General features: G+C 46.4%; 1 protein-coding gene across 2 annotated transcripts; it reads right to left on the bottom strand.

The window, feature by feature from the left end:
- Positions 1-261: 261 nt before the first annotated feature.
- On the bottom strand, positions 262-5,283 carry LOC123444714 (probable inactive receptor kinase At5g58300). 2 transcript variants are annotated; one of them, XM_045121529.1, is made up of 3 exons: positions 4,955-5,283; positions 1,731-3,083; positions 262-1,211 (listed from the first exon to the last, which is right to left on the bottom strand). In XM_045121529.1, the coding sequence occupies exons 2-3, from the start codon at positions 3,010-3,012 to the stop codon at positions 595-597; spliced, it is 1,899 nt and encodes a 632-aa protein (XP_044977464.1). In that variant the 5' UTR covers positions 3,013-3,083; positions 4,955-5,283; the 3' UTR covers positions 262-594. The 2 variants fall into 2 exon arrangements, with proteins under 2 accessions (XP_044977464.1, XP_044977465.1); XM_045121530.1 differs by lacking the exon at positions 4,955-5,283 and adding an exon at positions 3,366-3,427.
- Positions 5,284-10,521: the final 5,238 nt, after the last annotated feature.

The raw sequence follows: 10,521 nt of genomic DNA, 5'->3' as shown, positions 1-10,521 counted from the left end.
CAGGCGCTACACGGTGGAGTGTGACGTCTTGCTATCGGACATCATACAAAAAGATTAGACGTGTGGATTTTATTTAGCACAGTTTAACTTGTGAATTAGTTGCGTTTATATGTCAATTGTGTACATTTTGCCTCACCATAAGGCTGTCGACGCTGTTGCCGTCTGAGTAAAAACGAAGGCAGAAACTGCGACCTTGAATCCACCTTCTACGAACGCCAAGCTAGGAAATCTGACAGATGACAAATAGGAGGAAAGATCAACTGAAAGAATTAATCACACACTAAGATAAAAGCATGCCAAATTACAGGACAACAACACAAACACCGCTCTGAACACCAGCAGAGCCCATCAGATACTCATTCAGGATCAGTAGCCTCACTACTCCGAAAACGGCACAGCAGAATTTCTCAAAACAAAAAGAATAAATCAGAGATCAACAGAAACCTCACCCCACTAATCAACCAAGCAAGCGGCTATCAACTTTCGCTCAAAGCTATCTATATAACCAACCAAGTAACTATGCAGCAACCTAGCTTAGCTAGCTAGCTACCTCTGCTAAACACAACGGGACTCCTTCATCTCCGCGACCCGCCCTCACGGCGCCTGGGCTGCGGCCTCCTCCGGCGGCGTCGCTGGCCCGGAGTCCGAGTTTCGGATCTCGGCGATTCGCCTGATCACCTCGTCCATCCTCGGCCGCTGGTCCGGCGCGACGGCCACGCACGCCATGGCCACCTGGAGCAGCTGCACCATCTCGTCCTCGATGTTGGGGTGCCGGAGCAGGTCCACGTCGAACACCTCCGCGGTCCACTCCTCCCGGACAACGGACTGCACCCACCGCGGCAGGTGCTCGATGGAATCCTCACGCCCGGGGGACCTCAGGGGTGCCTTTCCAGTCAGCATTTCCAGGAGCAGGACGCCAAAGCTGTAGACGTCCGACTTCTGGGTCGGCTTCTTGGTCTCCAGGACCTCCGGCGCTCGGTATCCGATGAGCCGGGCGGGGGCGGGCAGGGTGGTCATGAGCTGCGCCAGGCCGAACTCGGAGACGCAGCCGTCGAGGTTCTGCGACAGAAGGATGTTCGACGACTTCAGGTTGCCGTGGATGAACTTCCCGCTTCCCTCGGCGTGAAGATGGGCGAGCCCTCGCGCCACGCCGAGGGATATCTTCACTCTCGTCTCCCAGTCCAGTGCAGCTCTTCCAGTAGCTTTGTTCCCTGCAAGTCAACCGCAGCAAATGTCATTCATTTGAACAGTCAACAGACAACCATGGGCACGAAATCTTATCAACCAGTTGAGTTCAGTGCTACAGTGAAACACTAAATCCGACTGCAGTCTGCAATTGCTTAATAACAATGTTAAAAGGCAAAATAAATTCACATATCTAGAAGGTTAATGGCTATCCGTTTATTTGCAGAAATTGGAGGATTCATCTTAAGAGTGACCAGACCTATAATAGAAGTTTTAGAGAACAGGAGAAAACACAAGGATTCGGCATATTAACTAGCACTATTCCGATTCGCTATGTGACTTTCGAAGTGAATCTACAGTATGAATTCTAACCAAGTTTCGGATATGCTTGTAGCCTGCTAGTGTCAACTGTTGAGTCTGAGACTCTGAGTTATCAATCCTCACTTCAATGGGGAGAAACATTTTGAATAGGCTAGACCGCTAGAAGTTCATAAGCACTAATAGGCAACTGATTTCAAACATAACAGGCAAAACAAAGAACTTACCATGCAAAACAGCAGCAAGGCTACCAGCAGGGACATAGTCATACACCAGTAGCTTTTCATCTTTGGAGTAATAATAAGCACGCAACGGAACAATATTCTGATGCTGGCCAATCCTGCCAACTATCTCCATCTGCTGTTCGAAGTCTTTCTTCCCCACCACCATCTCCTTTAATCTCTTGACCACAACTGTGGTGCTGTCCTCAAGAACAGCCTTGTAGGTAGTTCCAAAGCTTCCTTTTCCAAGTACTTCAGCTGAAGCTCTAAGCAAATCTTCCAGGTCAAAGTTATATGAAGAACCCTCGAAGAAAACCAGTTTGTTTCTCTCTGCTTCCTGAACACTACTGCTGTAGTCTTCCTTAGGGGTGTCTGTCCTTCCACCTGCAACAGCTTTTCCTTTGGATGACGAAGCTGTGGTTGGTTCTGTGTGTTTCTTTCTCTTGAAAATACATATCAAGAGTACAAGAATCAAGAGAAGCAACAATACCCCTCCTGCAGCAGCAATTGCAATTAGAACACCTGTCCTGATCCTTTTCCAGAAGCTCTTCTTGGGTTTGCTGGGCACTGATGGTGTCGGTGAAGGAGAAGGCGCAGTTCCAGGACATGGTTCCAATGGTAACCCACACAGAAAAGCATTCCCTAAGAATGAACTAGCTGGGAATTTCTGCAAGGAAGGTGGTATTGGACCACTGAGGTTGTTGTTGCTCATATTCAAATGCCTCAATTTGGGGAGACGTAGGTCAGGGATGGGTCCAGAAAGAGAGTTGTTCTGGAGAAGGATTGCAGTAAGTCCAGTGAGATTTTGTACTCTCAATGGGATTTCCCCATCAAAAGTGTTGTAGGACAGATCTAGGAATGTTAAGCTGGATGAAAGTGTAGTTGGTATGATTCCAGACAGATTATTATGCTGCAGGTAGAGGGAATGAAGGGATGGAATAGATCCTACATCAGGAGGGAGGTCAACAGTAAGGCGATTAGACCGTAGGCTCAACACCTCCAAGGCATCAAGCTTGCCAAGTGTATCCGAGGGTATCGGGCCAAAGAGTCCTACTGCAGGTAGGCGTAGTGTGTGTACACGGCTATTGTCCGGTGTGCATGTCACTCCCACCCAAGAAGTGCAGACAGGTGTCGTGGAGCTCCAGTTGAGCTTCCTGCCATGGGGCAGGGATGCAGCAAATGCAAGAAGAGCCTGCTTGTCAGAGTTCAGATCGGCACTTTCAGCATACAGGATGCATGCAAAGAGAACAGCAGCAGACAGAGATGCTGCAAGTGTAAGATGCTGCATTGTTCGGACTTGCTGGAAGCCAATAGATTTCAACTCTGTAGTCCAAGCTTTCTCATCAGCTCTTCACTCTTCTAGAATGAGAGAAAAAGAAAGGGTAAGTGAAAGTGGCCGACAAAACATCGAGGCAATAATAGATAGTACATGTAAAAAGGAAGGTCCCAAAAAAGCGGTGAACGAAGGAATTCAGAATATAAAACATGAAGCATAAACTTTGCACCTAAATACACTTTTGGCACTAACTGCCTAAGAACTAGAAAATATGCTCAAGAGATATGCAAAGTTAGAAATATGGGAGAGTTAATGGTGGATTTTCCCCCCTACTCTATCCTAAAGGGTTGTAGAGAATAATCTACCGTGGTAGCTTGTTTTCAGAAGAACTTGCAGTTGAATAAGTGAGATACTTAAACGTTCTCTTCGACCCACATACTGGCATCTGCATGTTCATGGCTTTAAAATCAATATCCCATTTTAGATCATCCAAAGACAGGTTCATCGGCAAGATAACAAATACGGAGTAGTATACATATACAGGGCTTTGACAGACCAAACTTGCATACCGGCTCTGTATTTGGTCAAATAAGCAATTGTATACCTCGTCCAACACAATAATGTTCTTGAGAGTTAAGAGCTCTCCCGTTTGTACCTACCTTAGCTATCATTAGGCTCAACCAGAAATTGCTCACTTTGCAGTGCAACTGGAATTGCAACGATCAGAACAGAAGCTGGTGCAACCGCATACGTAAGTAATAGAATAAGCCAGTAGAATGATCCAGGAGAGAAATGCTTCCATGGTGAGGCATTCTATGCAAGACACCTCACATTTGCCAACTACTACTACATAGTAAGCTCCCCTCTCATCGGCTCCATTTGTCTCTTCCTCTAGTCTCAGACTCTCAGCCATAAGACCCACCATCAAGCTGATTGCTCTGGTGGTTCTTATTGGTTTTCAACGGGGGGCAGTTGAGATAATGTGCATGTGACAACAGCATACAGCCCGTCTCATATCACTCATTGGCCTCCTTTTTATAAAGCAGAACCCAAATTGCGCACATTAGCTTAGGACTAGCAAACCATCATTTAAAAAATGGTGGACAAATGATGGCAAGAACTTGTTCAACGAGGCTCCCAGAGGAAAATTTGCTAGATTCCCTTTATGTGGAGGTAGGTGATCCACTTAAATGTACCACACCACACCACCGCAGTAGTACCAGCGTGCTCACCTAACCTTACATTACATGATCCACACCTGAATTCATGTTACCGTTGTGTTCTCAATTACTACTAGATGGTTAATACTAGAAGTGACAGCACAGGGCCACAGGCACTAAAAGGCAGGGCCTAGAGCTGGAGGTAAAGGTCTCCGATGGATGAGAGAAAGCGAGAAACGGAAGGAGAGGAAGGAAAGTAGGGTCTTTTAATCTTTTTGGAGGGGAGGTGGGGGCTGGCCGGCTGGCATAAATCAATGCAAGTGTTCATGGCTGCATCTGCATGGGCTACTACGCCGCTGGCACGGCCTACACGCATCCATACACCTGACTGTGGACCGGGTGGCGCCATGATGGTCGATAATTCTGTAGACAGAATTACAACAGCAGAGACTTATCAGTGTGTTGAAAAGAATTACCAACTCATCTAGTAGGAAAGGAATGTGATACAAGAACTAGTGCTACCCAGCTCTTGGCATTAAAACATTCTTCTCCGTATTTGGAAACAAATAAAAGCTTAACACTAGCCATCAGGCGCAAAACAAACAACGGCCAACAAACTGCATTGCGCTAATCGATTCCGTTCCTAAACCCCGGGGGGGGGGGGGGGGGCGAATCGAGCCCAGGTTCCAATCTCGGCGGGAGAGGTTTGGGCATCCGAAGGCGTCGGTGTATCCAAGAAAACAAGATAAAGAAACGGAAGGCGCCGGGCGAGGAGGGGAGAGAAGGCCGCAAACCTCTTGCCAGGCGGGAAATCGAGCGATGCGTCCTTCCGTCCCCGCGCCGACCGCCGCAAGATCCAGCCGTCCTCCGGCCGCCCACCCAGAGTCACGCGCCGATCGAGAGCGGTGGCCGGGAGGAGGAGGAGGAGTCGGCCCGATCTGCGCCGGAAGCGGCCGGCATTGCGGGGAGCAGGAGCGCCGGACCGCCGCCCGCCTTGGAGTTCGCCTCCGGCCTGGCTGGAGAGTGGAGGAGAGCGTGGCGTGGCGATCTCGCTGCGCGCCCGCGACTGAGCTGTGTACTGCCTGTGTGTGCGGGTGTGTCGGGTTACATGTGTGTGTGTGTGTGGACGGACGCTGTAGCGGTGGCTGTAGATGAGGAGGGAGCTGTGCTGTGCTGTGCTGTGCGGCACTGCGGGTCGGTGGAAACTGCGTGTGCAAATTTGGCGTGCATTTAAGAGAAGCGTCAGTTACCGGGCGCTTATTTTGCAGAGTAAAAGTTTTGGGGTTTGTTAGAGTGACGGATTTACCCCCCGAGGGAGGGTCGACGGACATCTGGAAGTCTGCCTGGTGCCTACAGGGCATGTGTGTAACAGTGTAAGCTCACATTCTTTGAGAACATAAGTAAAAAAACATTCTGGAGGTCCATTTTCTTCTCGGGGCGCACCGACGTGTAAGTAAGCATCGGCGATAGCAGCGTGGCTTTGTTTACGGCCTCCGGTCTCCGGATCCCGGTTTCAAGATCGGGGGAGCGAGGGAGGGGGGACACGGCGGTACAGGGATAGGCCCGCCGCGCAGCAGCGGCCGTGCCGCACGGCCATCTCGTGGCGCTCCGATCGACCGGTACCGAGATCCAAATCCTCTGTACAGCTGAGCTGCCCGGGAGGAGAAGCCATGAGTTGGCAATGATGCACACTATTGGACACCGAGCTGTGCCGCCTGCTCTCCTCCCAGAGACGGTACAAGAATGTTCGTAATGACTTCAGATTAACTAAGACGACATACGAGTGGTCAATTCATTGCATGTAATGATAGTAATTAGCAAATTGGCATTGATTTCTTTTGTTTTCCTCTCTGTTTTGATCATGTTAGAATTAATGGGCCTCGCCCATTTACAAATTATGAAATCTCAAATTGAGCCTATGAGTAAAATGGCAAGTGGTGGTGCTAAAGTTTAGTCCAATGCCGCTAGTTGAAAAAGAATTGGACCTTTTTATATAGTGAGTTCTTCCCACCACACTAAGTGTGTGTTCAAAAGAGAAAGGAGAAGACCACACACGCGCGCTCTCCTTGCCTAGTCGGGGCGGGCGGGGCAGGGTGCGCGAGAATGGTCCGCTGAATTTCGGTCCGTTGCCTTACGGGAGCACGACTTTCTTTTGCCGTTTTATTTTTCTGTCTTGGCAGACAAGTTGAGAATTTCTTGTCCGGTAAGTATACGACTTGGAAACCAAGTCGGTTTGAGACGTGATTGCGACACGATACCGACCTTGTTTCTCATATATATACTGCTTACCGTGGTCGGCCAAAGACACACCAAAAACATCTACGATTTTGCCTCATCTCACAACTTGCGCCGCCGTCGTAGTTTACCTCATCGCGAGCGCCGACGTGCATCTGCGTGCGAGAGAGCAGGTCTTCGGAACCGTTCATCTTTGCGATCCTGCACCGGGAGAGGACGAATTAGGTTTTTTGGGAAGCACTTTGCGCGACTGCTCAAAGTCTTTAGCACGGGTCGTCTACCGTCCAAGTCGGGCGGTGCTACTCATCGTCGTCCTTATCGCCATCAACAAAGGATCGTCGCCAGCATCATCATCAACACAGTCGCTCGTGCTTCAACTAAAGAACAGTATGTTACTCGTAATCTCTTAATGTTCTTCGTTGTAGTTGCTGCTTCTTGCGCGGTGATGTTGTGCATGTTCGGTTGCTCTACTAGATTGCTAGAGTATTGCATGATATGTTCTGTTTTAGTCATGAATTATTTATTGGAGTTAATCAGGAACTTGCCTAATCTTCCAACAATCCAAAAACCTAATTGTAGGCAATTTTCTGAGTTAAGTATGGCTGGATTTGCTGATGCTCTGAGGCCGTATAAGTTTACCATTGTGAACTTTAAGAGGTGGGAAGTGAGATCCACGCTTTGGCTTACTCCTCTGAAAGTTTTTCATGTTAGTGCTGGCATGCTAGAGGGAGCTTATGATGAAGATTGGAGAAAGTTCCAGGAAGCCAACACTATGTTTGTGGGATGCGTTTTTAGTGCTCTTGCTGACTGTCTATGTGATGTGTACATGCACATATAAGATGGAAAGACACTGTGGGATGCACTGTAAGCTAAGTTCGGTGCGATAGATGCAGGCAGTGAACTATACATCATGGAGAATTTTCACGACTACAAGATGGTAAATAACTGTTATGTGGTTGAACAAGCTCATGAGATACAATGTATTGTAAAGGAACTGGAACTCCTTAAGTGTGATCTACCCGATAAATTTGTGGTTGGGTGCATGATTGCAAAGTTGCCTCCTTCATGGAGAAACTTCGCCACTTCAGTGAAACATAAGAGACATGAGATATCAGTTGAAAATGTGATTGCATCTCTTGATATTGAAGAGAAATCTCGGGCTAAAGACACTACTGAGAAAGGAGGTGGGGTTCACTGCCAACATGGTACAAAGGTTCCCACAGAACAGGAACAAAGGAAAGAACAAGCCTGTTTTCAACAAGCCTATAAAGACTACTACCTTCAAGAAGAAGTTCAAAAAGGCTGAGCTAGAGTACTACGCGTGTGGAAAGCTCGGACACTTTTCCAAGGAATGCTCAAAACGTGCAGACCACGGAGGGAAAACAAGCTCCAAGACTATCAACATGGTGACCGCTAGCAATACTGATGGGTATCGTAATTTACCTATTGTGCTTTCAGTACTTCAATCATCTTCATGGTGGATTGATTCAGGTGCTAACGTTCATGTGTGTGTTGACATCTCTTTGTTTACTTCTCATCAGGTCGCAAGGGATTCTTCCGTCCTAATGGGGAACGGGTCGCATGCTTCTGTTCGTGGCATTGGCATGGTGGATCTGAAGTTTACTTCGGGAAAGATCGTGCAACTAAGGAACGTGCAGCATGTCCATACTATGAACAAGAATCTAGTTAGCGGCTCCCTTCTATGTCGAGATGGGTTTAAGGTAGTTTTAGAGTCAAATAAAGTAATCGTGTCGAGATTTGGACAATTTATAGGAAAAGGCTATGAGTGCGGAGGCTTGTTCCGCTTTTCCCTTTCAAATTTTTGCAATAAGTCAGTAAACCAAAATTGTGCTAGTATTAATGATGATACAAGTGTTTGGCATTCTCGTTTATGTCATATTAATTTTGGTTTAATATCTCGGCTATCTAGTATGAGTTTAATTCCTAATTTCATGCTTGCCAAAGGTTCTAAGTGCCATAGTTGTGTGCAATTGAAGCAACCTCGAAGGCCTCACACGGCTACCTAGGAGAGAAACTTGGCACCTCTAGAACTCATACATTCTGATCTATGTGAGATGAATGGTGTGTTGACAAAAGGTGGAAAGAGATATTTCATGACATTGATTGATGATGCGACTAGATTTTGCTATTCTAATTTGTTGCAAACTAAAGATGAAGCTCTAGATTACTTTAAGATCTATAAAGTTGAAGTTGAAAATCAACTAGAGAGAAAGATCAAGCGTCTTAGGTCAGATCATGGTGGAGAGTATTTTCCGAAAGTATTTGATGAATTTTGTGAGGAACATGGTATCATTCATGAGAGGGCGCCTCCCTATTCGCCCCAATCAAATGGGATTGTCGAGAGGAAAAATCGCACGTTGACTGACTTGGTGAACGCCATGTTTGACACTGCTGGTTTATCTCAGGCATGGCGGGGGAGGCTTTGTTGACTGCATGTCATGTCCTGGATAGAGTTCCTAACAAAAATAAAGAGAAAACCCCTTATGAAGAGTGGGTCGAGAGAAAACCATCACTTTCTTATTTACGCACTTGGTTTTTTTTTGGCAAAGGTCAATATTCCTATCCCTAAGAAACGCAAACTAGGACCAAAGACAGTGGATTGTGTTTTTTTGGGTTATGCTCAGCGGAGCATTGCTTATAGATTTTTAGTAGTTAAATCTGAGGTTCGTGATATGCATGTAGATACTATAATGGAATCTCGTTATGCAACATTTTTTTATATATATTTTGTATGAAAGACATGCATAGCATTGCTAGATTTTCTTCTGAGATAAATTCTGAATCTAGTACATTTGATGATTATATTGAACAAACACCCGAGGAAGTCCGTGAGAAGGATAACGATGAAGCTCCTCTAAGGAGCAAGAGACGAAGGTTGCAAAATCCTTTGGTGATGATTTCATCATATACCTTGTGAACGATACTCCCAAGTCTATTGAAGAGGCATATGCATCTCCGGATGTAGATGATTGGAAAGAAGTTGTTCATAATGAGATGGACTCAATTCTTTCTAATGGAACTTGAGAGCTAACTGAACGACCTTATGGTTGTAAACCTGCGGGTTGCAAATGGGTGTTCAAAAATAAGTTAATGCATGATGGTACTATTGATAAGTACAAGGCACGACTTGTGGCCAAGGGCTACAGGCGAACATTACTTTGACACCTATTCACCTGTTGCTCGAATAACCACCATTCGGTTGCTACTTTCCCTGGCTGACTCTTATGGTCTGATCATTCATCAAATGGATGTAAAGACAACTTACCTAATGGAGAGTTAGAAGAGGAAATTTATATGGATTAGCCTGATGGGTTTGTGGTAAAAGAAGAAGAGAGAAAGGTGGGCAAGTTGTTAAAATCTTTGTATGGTCTGAAACAAGCACCTAAGAAATGGCATGAGAAGTTTGAAAGAACTCTTACTTCTGCGGGATTTGTCATTAACGAGGCTGATAGGTGTGTTTACTATCGCCATGGTGGAGGCAATGGTGTCATATTATGTTTGTATGTGGATGACATATTGATCTTTGGTACATACGTTGTTGCAATCAATGAGGTCAAGTCTTTCATATCAAAGAGTTTTGACATGAAAGATATGGGAGAAGCTGATTTGATTCTAAACATCAAACTTATTAAGGATGAGAGTGGGATTACTCTAACGCAATCTCACTATGTTGAGAAGGTCTTGAGCCGTTTCGGCTTTATGGACAGCAAGCCTTCTCCAACACCTTATGATCCCATCGTGACACTTAGAAAGAACAGGAAAGAAACGAGAGATCAATTAAGATACTCTCAAATTGTTGGGTCACTCATGTGTTGAGGAACATCGCATGGGAAACAAAAAATTTCCTACGTGCACGAAGACCTATCATGGTGATGTCCATCTACGAGAGGGGATGAGTGATCTACGTACCCTTGTAGACCGTACAGCAGAAGCGTTAGAGAACGCGGTTGATGTAGTGGAACGTCCTCACGTCCCTCGATCCGCCCCGCGAACAATCCCGCGATCAGTCCCACGATCTAGTACCGAACGGACGGCACCTCCGCGTTCAGCACACGTACAGCTCGACGATGATCTCGGCCTTCTTGATCCAGCAAGAGAGACGGAG

The sequence above is a fragment of the Hordeum vulgare genome, chromosome 3H (genome assembly GCF_904849725.1).
Source record: "Hordeum vulgare subsp. vulgare chromosome 3H, MorexV3_pseudomolecules_assembly, whole genome shotgun sequence".
NCBI classification, from domain to species: domain Eukaryota; kingdom Viridiplantae; phylum Streptophyta; class Magnoliopsida; order Poales; family Poaceae; genus Hordeum; species Hordeum vulgare.
Note: the sequence above shows the minus strand (reverse complement) of the source record. Positions and strands in the feature narration are given on the sequence as shown.

What these genes read in the sequence shown, in the direction of transcription:
- LOC123444714 (XM_045121529.1), bottom strand. Translation starts at nt 3,012, where the DNA reads ATGCAGCATCTTACACTTGCAGCATCTCTGTCTGCTGCTGTTCTCTTT. An exon ending in CCTTGCTGCTGTTTTGCATG is followed by an intron (nt 1,212 to 1,730) that starts GTAAGTTCTTTG and finishes GTTGACTTGCAG; the next exon opens with GGAACAAAGCTACTGGAAGA.